At 59.5% G+C, this 11,967-nt stretch overlaps 1 protein-coding gene across 1 annotated transcript in view; it reads right to left on the bottom strand.

Moving 5' to 3' along the window:
* Positions 1 to 732: 732 nt before the first annotated feature.
* Positions 733 to 11,967, bottom strand: part of LOC311517258 (tumor necrosis factor receptor superfamily member 16-like) — a 46,368-nt gene continuing 35,133 nt past the window's right edge. The window contains exons 4-6 of the mRNA XM_084621974.1: positions 10,050 to 10,266; positions 6,308 to 6,453; positions 733 to 3,168 (exon numbers count right to left, since the gene is read on the bottom strand). Of these exons, the coding sequence (XP_084478100.1) occupies positions 2,864 to 3,168; positions 6,308 to 6,453; positions 10,050 to 10,266 (668 nt within the window). The 3' untranslated portion in view covers positions 733 to 2,863. The remainder of the gene's footprint in view (positions 3,169 to 6,307; positions 6,454 to 10,049; positions 10,267 to 11,967) is intronic.

Genomic DNA, 11,967 nt, shown 5'->3' with positions numbered 1-11,967 from the left:
CATTCAGGCTCACAAGTGGCCCCCGGTTGGCTCCCCGCTGCACAGCTGGGATGGAAGCGGCTGCAGGGACCGGGGAAGCAGTGTCATCTGGCTGCCTGGGGGAGGCGCTGTGGGCAGTGGGGTGCTGGCACATGGGCAGCAGTTACCATTAGAGCCCAGTGCAACCAGGCCAGGGCACCAGTCTGCTCCTGCAGCACCAGGACCATGCCAGCAAACCCGAGCATCTTGTCCCCCTGCCAGCTGCCACCTAGAAAGTTGGGGGGGGGGGAGGGCAGCCTTTACAAAAGCTAAATGCTGGGTTTGTGTGTACATGCAACGCCTCCTCAGCAAGGGCCATGTGGGTCACCGGCTCAGCCACACCTCCAGGCCACGTGCCATCCCATAGCGCAAAAGCGTTCCCATAGGAGGAGCCTGTCACTGGTTGGACTCACCCAGGGGGAGGGCGGGGCGCTTTCATGCTCAAGCTTCAGGTCTTAAACCAACCGCACCTATGCAGGGTCAGGAGGAAAAGTTCCCTGGGGACAGGTTATTCCATAACTGCCTCCTCCAGGGCTTCAGACACCTTTTCCTGAAGCATCTGGTGCTGGCCTAGCTGGGCCACTGGTCTGATCCTGGCTGGTGACTGGGCTCCTTGCTCTTGACGTCATGCCTCGTGTTTCATTGGCTCGGCATGCTGGCTGCGCCTACTCACCCACTCCCCTGCCCAGGAGCCCACCTCCCAAAGGCCACAGCTCCACCGACGCGCGTTTAATGCAATTGGTTTGTAACACGTGAGCATTACACCCATGTCCTCCGACACGGCAGAGTCATACACAACGAGAGGCCGAACAATACAACACTAGAGCAGGCAGAGAAGTCAAGTACAGCAAAAACCGTCCTAAAACGAAGAAGAAGAAAAGGAGGAGGAGCCCGTAGCTTACAGGCTAAAGCTGATGTGTGTTCCCGTGCTACTTAGCCATTCCCGAAGGTCCCATTAGACCAGCCCTGCTGCAGCTGATCACCTGTGGGGCGGGCGCCCCACGAGACCACACCCTCCCTGCCCCAATTCTCCAAAGTACGCAGCAGAGCAATAACACAGGGCAAGGTCTGCCGTTACCTTGACCCGGAAGAGTCCATTGCACGCCCAGCAGGGATCGTAGCAGGGCTCTCACGAGGGATTGACCTGAGGACCTGCTGCACCCAACAGAGGGGCAGCTACTTCTTGGGGTACAGCAGTCTGGCCCCAGCAGCCTATTACAGTCACTAGCAGGAGCCAGGCTCGCACCGACTCAGCCAGCCTCTGGCCACGAGCTGAGCCCAGGAAATTAAGGCTAAGGAGGTCCAGCCGGTGGGGGACTTGGCGAGCTTTTGGGGCCATGGTTGCTCTGGCAGGCTGGTTCCATTCACCGGCGAGGTGCCGCTCTGCAGCCTGCTCTCCCGCGGCGGTTCAGCACCGCTGGGCTCACGCGGAAACACTTTGCCAAGCGTTGCAGACCTGGGGTGGGGGGTGGGGGGGTTGGTTTCATTCCTCCAGTGCAGGGGCAGGGAGAAGGTCTTATTGTAGGGGAACCATTTGTGGAGCCAGGGCTGACCACAGGCCTCCATCAGCGATGGGAGATCTGCCCCCAGCTGCCCCATGGCAGCCGGGACCTGGGGCAGCGTGCCAAGCAGCTCAGCAGAGGGCAGTCACAGAGCACAGTTCGGGACACAGGCAGGCAGGTGGTGACCCGCCAGGGGCAGGCTGGCATGGCCACCCCAACAGGCATTCTGTGGGGCAGGGGACACGGCATGATCTTTGCACCTTGGGGCAAAGGCCTAACTATAATGGCCTGTGCCTAGTGCCAGGCTCAGCCAGCACTTCCCAGCATCGGGGTCCTGAATCCCATGGCAGGGGGATCACCGGCAGTGCTGTCGGGGGGCCGCAGGGTCAAAGGAGCAGCCGGCTGGTTCTCCCTCCCCCGTTCCCTCTCTGGTTTCTGGCTGAAGGGAGGTTGCTGGGTCACTTGGAAGTCCCCATATGCCACTGGGCCCAAGGGCAAAGGGCTGAACCCCTAAAAGGGCTACAGGCAATGTCCATGAGGCCCCACCCCAAGGGCAGCACCCTAAAGGATTCTGGGAACCGTCCTTTGCGAGCAAGCCCTAGGCATGGGGAGGGTGAATGGCTTGGCCCTGGCAGGTCAGGGTCCACAGGCTCCCTGTATGGCTGAGGGCTCTTCCAGATGGCGCACAGGGAAGGGGAAAGCCCATGGTTAATCCCCAGGGGTTACAATGGCCACGTGACGGAAGGAAACCACATGACAAGGCGGGAGCTGCACCAGGCCAGACGGGACAGAGTCAAAGGGGCAGAGAACCCATCCCCAGAAACTCCCCTCCCTCTCCAGCAACGCCAGCCTCTCTCCCTGCCAGGCTGTGAGGCATCACCCACCCGCTCGCCTCAGGGGCTAGCTCTCTCCCAAGCCCATGGTCAAGCGGGGAGAGGACCCAGAGCCTTTGGCCCCAGAATCCCAGGTCCCGTCCATTGGTGCTAAAGAGGCTGCCCTAATATTAAGGCATAGCTCCCCTGCTGCCACAGCATGTGGTAGCCGCAGGCCCGATGGCCACCGACAGGGGACAGCGTGTGGTACCCGCAGGTCCGGTCGCCGCCAGTAGGGGACGCTGGGCTCACGTGCCAGTCACATCATGGTGTGCCACCTGGTCCCTCCACAGGCCGCTGCTCCATGGCTTTTTTTGTTTGTTTCGTTGCTTTTTTTTTTTTTTTTAAAGTTCCCTTATAATTAACAAAATTTGTTCCCCTCCCCCCTTTTCTTTTTTGTTGCCATTTAAAATTCCTGGCGAGTCCCGTTCTCGCGTGGGGGCGCGTCCGCCTGCTGGCTTGCCCCTGCCATTACACCACTGAGCTGGCCTCAGTGGGGCCGGTCAAGTTCTCCACCACGTCCGGCCGCTCGATGCCGGCCAGGGCTGCGCACAGGGCCTCCAGCGTGGCCCCCTCCTTGGCGGACCAGTCGGAGAGAAGGGTGTGGGCGGGGGCTTCGCCCCGGCCGAAGGTGTCGATGGCCTCTTCCTCGTAGCCCAGCTGGCTGGCCAGGCAGCGCCAGTCTTTGCCGTGGCTGGAGCTCTCCAGCAGCTGCTCCACCGCCTCCTGCTTGGGGGGTGGCAGGGCGCTGTACAGCCGGGGCTCAGCCTTGTGCGCTGCGAAGGGACAGGCAGAGAGAGAGTCAGGGCCGGGACGCGCGAGGGAGCCGGCGTTAGCCCTGCATCCTTACACAAGCGCTACCTGAAGAGAAGCCACCGCCCTCCTGTTCCAGGCACCGCCCCGGCAGGTCCCAGCACATGATGCCCCGGGGTTGTGTCTGATGCTCTAAGCTGAGCAGTGCTCGGCTACGAGACCGCCCGGTGCTGGAGGAAGCGGTCCTGGGGATTCGGTGCAGACCCCTCCTGCTTTGAGTCGTCACCCTGGATGCCAAAGGGGGCCACGTCTCGTGGCTGAATCACCAAAGAGAGCCTGTCCCACGTTCGGCATTAAAGCCGCCTTTCCCGGAGTGCTTCCTGGGGCTGGTCACAGAATGGCCGTTCGCAGTGCACTGGTGGCATAGGTCAAGTGCGCGTCGCCAATAATCACCCTGGAGTTTCGGGGGGCGGGGGGGTACAGTGTTCTCCACTCCCTGGCCCAAGCTGCTGGCCAGCATTTCCGGGGGCTGTTTAACAATCCCCCCAGCTTTGTATTACGCCTGGTAACGAATGGAAAGTGCTCAACGGTGAAACCTGGACTGTTTTACGGGTGGGGTTTTGCATCCTTTTGCTCCAACGGGATCGGGTTCCATTTAGGGACCAAAACAAGGGGCTGGGTTTTCAAAAGCACACATGGCCACTGTAGGGTTGCCAACTTTCTAATCACACAAACCCAAACACCCTTGCCCCGCCTCCTGCCCCGCCTCTTCCCTGAGAAACCACCCCTGCTCACTCCATCCCCCGCTCCCTCCAGCGCTCACTTTCACTGGGCTGGGGCAGGAAGTTGGGGTGCGGGAGGAGGCGAGGGCTCCAGCTGGGGGTGCAGGCTCTGGGGTGGAGCCGGGGATGAGGGGTTTGGAGTGCAGGAGGGGGCTCCAGGCTGGGGCCAAGGGGGTTGGAGTGCAGGAGGGGGCTCAGGGCTGGGGATTGGGGTGGAGGAGGGGGTTCAGGGTGTGGGACGGGGCTCAGGGCTGGAGCAGGAGTGCAGGGGGGAGGTTCGGAGTGTGGGCTCCAAGAGGGAGTTTGGGTGTGGGACCGGGCTCAGGGCTGGCGCAGGGGGTTGGGGTGTGGGAGAGGGGGAGGGCTGTGGGCTCTGGCTAGCCAGCGCTTACCTCGCGTGGCTCCTAGTGACCGGCATGTTCGGCTCCTAGGCTCAGAGGCAGCCAGGTGTCTCTGTGCGCTGCCCCTGCCTGCAGTCACCGCCTCCACCGCTCCCACTGGTCACATTTCCTGCCAATGGGAGCTGTGGAGTCAGCGCTTGGGGCAGGGGCAGTGCGTGGATATCCCCTGACTGCCCCTGCACCTAGGAGCCGGACATGCCATCCGCTTCTGGGAGCCACGCGGCACCAGGGCAGGTAGGGAGCCTGCCTTAGCCCCGCAGCACCACTGACCGGACTTTTAACGACCTATTAAAATCTCCCAGATTGCCTTCAATAGCCACCGGGAGATATGGAGGCCGATTCTGGTAGACTCCTGGCCAATCCAGGAGGGTTGGCAACCTTAGGCCACTGGGTCCAACTGTGTGGAGGGCAGCGGGAAACATGTATTAAAATGAACCAACACACAGAGGCAGGCATTTAAGGTTTAATTGCTTAGAGACTTTAGCCGCAAGCCCTGGGCGTTCTGATGGGAAAGTGGACACTGACCCTTTCCAGTGGGGGAAAGCTTCCATTTCTAGCTCTCGAGAGATGCAGGATGACAGCCCTTAAACCTGTCATTGGTCCAGGCTTGATATCGCCCAGCCTAGGCCTCCTTCAGAGGTCATTTAGGATGGGGCAGGATCCCACAATTTGGGGGAAAGCAGGAAACATTTCTCAGGTGAGCTGCTTGCTGTTGATGGCCAGTTTCTAGCCATTTGTTCTTCTGCCCACACTGGCGCGTAACACAACTAACCGTAATAGCTGTGGCTTCCCTTTAAGGAGCTAGGACCCAATCCTGCCACATTTCAGAGCTCTGAGCACCTCTTGCTGTGGCAGGTTGGCTGGAGCAGGCCCCCAGGGTGAGAAAGCCAGAGAGGCTGCAATCTTTAGCCCCGGGGGGCTCCAAAAAGAGCCACTCGAACCCATTATCTACCCAAATAAGCGCCCGGCCTGGTTCCATTCCTGGTCTGGGTCCCTGTATTCATCCCACAGTGCCCTCTCTGGCTGATTTATGCAGCGGCACCAGCCAGTCCCTACTTTGTCCTCCCCACCCGGAGAGATGGTGGCCCCAGACTAAGGCTATACAGTGAGAGGGGACACAGGTGCCAACTTTTGTCAGCGCCGGTGGGTGCTCGTGCCCCACCCCGCCCCAACTCCGCCCCTCCCTGCCCCTATTGGATCCCTCCCCAAATCCCCGCCCTGGCCCCGCCTCCTCCCCCAAGCACGCTGCGTTCCTCCTCCTCCCCACTCCCTCCCAGGCTTTCCACGCGAAACAGCTGTTTCACGGTGCAAGTGCTGGGAGGGAGGGTGGAGAAGCAGAACCCAGTGGTGCGCTCAGCAGAGGAGGCAGAGTGGAGCGGAGGCAGAGATGAGCTGGGATGGGGGGAGCGGGGTTGGGAGCTGCCGGTGGGTGCAGAGCACCCACCAAATTTTCCCTGTGGGTGCTCCAGCCTCGGAGCACCCACAGAGTCGGCGCCTATGAGAGGGGACCCTCGGGGCCCATAAGGGCGTCTATCCGGCAGCCCACTTTGCCACAGCAGCCACTCCATCTGCAATGGCGTGGTCCCAGCTTCCTTTGGGATTCCTCATGGGTGGACTGTAGACCAAATGCTGCCTCTGTTTGGCCCCCAGGGGACATTTTCAACTGTGGCGGACCCCGAAATTGCTAAGGCCCAGACTTCCTGGGTGGGAGGGGGGGAACCTGGAAACGGGTCCATCATACTCCCTGGGGGACACAGAAACCACCAGTGCCCACATCCCCGGGGGAACACAGAAACCACCAGTAACCATATCCCTGGGGGACAAAGAAACCGCCAATGCTCACACGCCTTGGGGGAACCCCGAAACCGCCAAGGCCCCTCGCCCCAAGGGAGTGGACGCTACCAAGAACGGCCGTGCGTGGAAGAGGCTCCCTCCCTGGGGTGTGTGGCCCTGCTGAGGCGCGGCTGAGACGGCCTTACCCTTGTTGAGTGGGTGGTGCTCCTGCAGGCTGTGCGTGTCGAGGAAGACGCCGCTGTCGCTGTGCAGCTTCTCGCCCTCGGGGGAGGCCCCCAGCTCCCCAGCCCTGGCTTTGGCCAGCTGCTTCTTCTGCTTGCAGGTGTTCCAGCTGCAGCGGGGGAAGGGGGAGAGCGGCTGGGCTCAGTAACGTGCTAGCCGTGGGGGGGGTTGGGGGGTGGAATCCTTGTGTGCACACATGGGGAGTTAATATGCCCCCTTCGCACCCCCGGAGTTTAGCCTCCTCTCAGCGGAGCGCCCACACTTGACTGACCCCGTTGCAACACCTGGCTTGCCCCCGACCGTGGGGTTTTAGCCGGCCCAGTCCTGCGCACGCAGCCTCGGCAGGGAAGGGCTTTCGGGCTCAGCTGCGCTCTTTCTCTGCAGGCTCCCAAACTGCAGGATAATTCCCCCCGCCCGGTCCCCTGCAGACCCCTGGCACAGATGGCTCAGCCGGGGCTGGCTGCTGGAGCGGAGGACGGGGGTCCTCCTGCCGTCTATGTCTCTCTGCCCCTAGCCAGCCTCCACTTCTTTCACCCTCCCTCTCCGGCTTCTCTCTGCCTCTCTCACTCCATCCCTTTCTCCAGTGCCGCCCTCCTCCCCATCCTCCCAGCCCATGCATGGAGGAGCCCGGTTTGGAAACAGCTTGATGCATCTTGCACCCCCCACCCTCCTGTCCCCAGCCAGAGAGCTGGGGCAAATGCCCGTGGCTAGTGCTAGTCCTTTAGCGCCGGTCTGTGCACGGGAGCATATGTCTAGTGCAACAGGGAGAGCACTGGTGAAAGGTCTCATAGGGCACGAGGAGGCAGCAGAGGGTGCGGTCCTGGGACTCAGGATGCCTGGGTTTTGTCCCTGGCTCTGCTGTGCGACCTCAGACGAGTCACTCCACTCGCTCTGTGCCTGTTTCCCCTCCCTCAGCTTGTGTGTGTTTAGGCCCTTTGGGCGGGGCTGTCTCTTACTATGTTCGTACCCCCCCCCCGGTAGCGCCTAGGGCTGGCGGACGGGCTCTGGGCCCCACTGCGCCAGGTGCTGTACATGCAGGACCAAAAGACGCTCCCCACCCCATAGACCTCAGAATCGAACCAGGGCCCTACGCTCGGCTGGAACCGGACACTGCTGTGCTACAGACAGCCATAGGCAGCCAGGGCCCAATCCTGGGAGGTGCTGCCCCACCCCACCCTCCCTGTTGGTGCTAGCAGGAGGTGAGACATTCAGCAGCTCCCAGGACTGGCCCCCAGTGACCAGGCACCCGCTAACCAGAGAGGAGAACAGGGGGTGCATGGCAGTGGGCAGCAAGGGGGGAATATATCTAGGTAGAAGAGGCCTCGTAGAACGCTGTTTGGGGCAGGGACTGTGTGTTGGGTCTGTGTTTGTACAGCACCTCGCACAATGGAGTCCTGGCCCAGGCCTGCCGGGGGGGCCTACATATATACTGCTCCGGCTGAGTCCGGCATCAGAACGTGGCCCTCGGTGCTCAAGTGACTTGCCCAAGGTCACCCAGACTCTGGAGCAGAGCCGGGAATCGGACTCAGATCTGCTACGTCCCGAATGCCAGCAAATACAAGTGGTGTAAATCGCCACCGGCCCCAGCGCTTGCAGAAGGAGCTGTGGGTCTGTACTCAGGGTGCTCCTCACATCCTGGGGGGAAGGGGTCTGTCGAGTGAATGCTCTCGGATTCACCACGCAGAGGGAGGCTTGGGGAAAGGAAGCCAGGGTGAGCGAAGGGGGCGGAGGGGTCTATGATCTATATGGCAGGAGGCAGGATGGGGGGGACTATGATCTATATGGCAGGAGGTGGGACGGGGTCTGTGATCTATATGGCAGGAGGAGCGACGGGGGATCTATGATCTATATGGCAGGAGGCAGGACAGGGTCTATAATCTACATGGCAGGAGGAGGGACAGGGGGGTCTATGATCTATATGGCAGGAGGAGGGATGGGGGGGTCTATGATCTACATGGCAGGAGGAGGGACGGGGTCTATGATCTATATGGCAGGAGGAGGGACGGGGTCTGTGAACTATATGGCAGGAGGCAGGATGGGATCTATGATCTATATGGGAGGAGGAGGGACCCACTCAGCTCTGGAGTCTCTCAATGTGAGTGGAATAGAAAGAATGTAAACAAGCGGGAAGGGGAGCAGGGCGGCTCAAACACCACGAAACGAAATAAATCCCCAAACACAGGCACAAAGAGAGCCGGCCAGGGGTTGGCTTTGCACTTTCCAATAGAACAGCCAGCGGTTTGAAATCCTTTCAGCAGGGTTCCCATTAATCTACCGCCCACTCCTCCGGTCTCCCCAGCCAAGGCCAGATACAGAGGGAGAGACGGATCTAATCTGGCGCCCCAAACGAGGTTTAATCCTATTCAGCCACTGGGCCCCAGCAGCATGCCCGATGCAGCAGGGGACACGGCCCCTTCTGTGGGCCAGCCCTGCCCCGAAGGGAATAACGACGCTCTGCCCGTCCAGTTCCCCGGCTGAACATTTGTGCACGGCGGGCAGGACATGGTGACCGGAGGGCAAATCCCTCCCTCCGGAACAGGCTGCGACCAAGTCATCCCTGGCTGCGCTGCACCCGCAATGGACTTGGCCCAGCGGCCTCAATGCAGATGCACTCAGGATCCACTTGGCCCACTGAATCCAGCCAAACCCTCTTAATACTTTGTGCCTTCCGTCTTCAAAGCGCTTTACAAACACCCCCCAGTTCATCACTCTGCCCTGCCTGCCCCCTGCATGGTAGGAGGTACCTCCAGATCCCAGCCAGGAAAGCAAAGCAGAGGAGGGCTAAGGGACACACCCAAGGTCACAGAGGCAGTCAGTGTCAGAGCCTGGGTTAGAAACCCAGGAGTTTCCAGCTCCCAGTCCTGTGCTGAGCCCCTAGACAATAATCTTGCTCCTCCTTCCTGCCATAAGACAAGTGCTGCCCCTTGGCTGGATGTCCCTCCTATTGCTTTCATACAGTATGTTTTATCAGAGCCCGGGGAGCTCAGGTGTGAAGGGGATGCATGGTCAAGTGGTTAGCTCACAGGTCTGGGAGTCAGGCCTCCTGAGTTCTCTTTCTGGCTGTGCCACTGACTTGCTGTGTGACCTGGGACTAGTCACTTCAACTCTCTGTGCCTCGGTTTCCCCATCTGTGACATGGGGATAATGATACTTCTCTGACTCCTGCGGGTGAGTGGAAGGCGTATTGAGGAGAGCAACTGGATGCAAAGCGCAGGAGGAGATGAATGTCCATACCATGAGGAATGGGCAAAGTGGGAAAGATCCCAACCCTCACAGAAACGGGCCTAAGCCCTGGACTTTGGATCCAAAGCTGAACTTCCCCAGAGTTTCAGGGGGTGTGGTGTTCTGATTCTAGCCCATTACAGCATTAGGGACCGACGGGAACATCCCCAGAGCTCAGGGTTTGGAGCTGGGGTCCTGGTTTGGGCCCATGTCCGGCAGGACCCAAAGGGCTTTGCTAGGCACCAACGGGGTAAGACATGAGGGGTCCCCCCAGGAGGGGGAACAGCCAGGCCAGAAGGGGGGGGTCAGCTAGCCCAGGAGGGCAGCCTAGTCAGCGTGGCTGTGGAGAGCACTTGCTTTGCTGGCTGGTGCCCCGCATGGGAGCCGGCTTATGCTGAGCGGCACCGGTGACCCCCCTGCGGTGATTCTCCCGGCACCCCCTCCGCAGAGCTGGAGCAGCCCAGTGAGCCAGGCCACACGTACCATTTGAAAGCCACATAGGCCAGGAGCCCCACCACCACCGCGGCCAGGATAGAGCAGTAAACGGGGATGATGTTCTTGCTGTTGTCCGGCAGCGGCGGGAGGAACTCGGAGGAGTTGTTGGGGGAGGCGCTGCCCTCTGACTCAGACAGCGGGGGCTTCTTGGGGTGATCCTTGCGGGGGTCCCCCTCCGTGCGCTTCAGGATCTGCAGCTCTCTGTCTGCAAGTGAACACAGCCGACAACATGAGATGCTTAAAAGAGACAGAGAGAGACCCATGCTTACCCCCTACTCCCCAGGCACCTCCATTTGCGGGGCCTCGTGTGAGACACTGGGCCCTCTCCCAAATCAGCAGCCATGGCTCTTCCCCGCTGTCTCCCCTCTGGTGGAACATTTTCCATCAACGCTTTTTTTTTTTGAGCAGAAAAAGGCTTTTTTTTAGCACAACAGAAATGCTTTTTTCAGGTAAAAGTTTCATTTTCATTAAAGCTCTTTGAGTCTGCCTCAAAATGGATTTTTTTCAATTTTCAGCAACCAAAAGCCAACTTTTGAGAGGTTTAAACTGAAAATGGTTTAATTTTGGGAGTTGTCAGAAACCAATGCATTGCAGGGGGGAGGGGGTTTGACAAAAACTCAAAAATTTTCAACAGGAATTTTTGACAAAAAAGTTTTTCGTCAAAACTTTTTGCTGGGGGGAGAGGGGTAGAGGTTAAGGAGGACTACAGGAGCCCTGGGATAATATCTGCCTCCCAAGTGGGTTTTGTGGGTTAATAAATGTTTGCAAAGACCTAGCACATCACATGGTAAGCGGATGGCTAAAGATCATTCTTGTGGTGGACTGTCCAGGCCATTTCCATGAGCTGTACGGAAGTGGTGGGTTACTACGGGGAAGAAAAGTGACGTGTCTAAAGTGATTTTCATGCCAAGGGATGCTGAAGTGCTGTTCAGACAAAGGGTCCGACTCTCTTCTCACTTAGACTGGTGTAAATCAGGAGCAACTGCTAACTCAGTCAGTGGAGTTATGCTCCTGTAACACTGGGGTGTAAGGACAAGTGGGCCCTCTCCAGTACAGGAATCACTTCGCCCGCCAGTGAAATGCAGCTGGCCCTGGGTAGAGCAGCACACAGTCCCGCATTAAACAGCAGTTCAGGACAGGGTGAAGACGAATCCATGGACGCTGCAGGGAGAATTTATGCAGGATGTAATGCCCCAAGGTGGGACTTGGCGTGGGGCGGGGGGTCATGCCCTGGTCTACGAAGAGCTCGGTGTTGCTCAAAAGCTTGTCTCTCACCAATGGGAGTTGGGCCAGTGAACAAGATTACCTCTCCCACCTTGTCTCGCTAAGATCCTGGGTTCGACCCGGCTCCCCTGACACTGCCAACGGGAGGATGAGAGGGCAATCGAAACAGACAAGGCAGAGTCATTCTCCCCATTGCGCAGGTGGGAACCCGAGGCAGGGAGCGATTAAGTGATTTGCCCAAGGCCACACAGGGATTGATGGGCAGCGCTAGCAAGTGAATACAGCTCTCCCGTGTCCTTCACCCAGTGCCTGAGCCACAAGACCTGCCTAACTTCTTGCTAGGAGGTCCCCCCACAGGGTGCCGTGGAAGGCAGAAACAACCCGGGTAGCTGGCCCAGCACGGAGTCGGGGAGTTCTAGAGCAGCCCGAAGGTCTGACCCTTGCCGGAGGGGCAGCCGTCCATCTGCGCCCTGCTGAACGTGTGAAGGCTCCAGCAAGCCGGTATCCTGATCTCATTCTCCGGACACGGCAGAAGCCGAAGGCCCAGGCAGCAGATAACAAAAGAGACCCAAGCGGGGCTGCATTCGCTCAGCCAGGCCCTCAGCCCTGGGGCTTGAAAACCAGCCCTGCAGCTCCCCTTCTCCATCCTCCCCGTCTGGCCCAGCTCGACCCCCTCCCCCTT

Source organism: Lepidochelys olivacea, assembly GCF_965140295.1.
Source record: "Lepidochelys olivacea isolate rLepOli2 genome assembly, chromosome: 2".
Classification (NCBI taxonomy): domain Eukaryota; kingdom Metazoa; phylum Chordata; order Testudines; family Cheloniidae; genus Lepidochelys; species Lepidochelys olivacea.
Note: the sequence above shows the minus strand (reverse complement) of the source record. Positions and strands in the feature narration are given on the sequence as shown.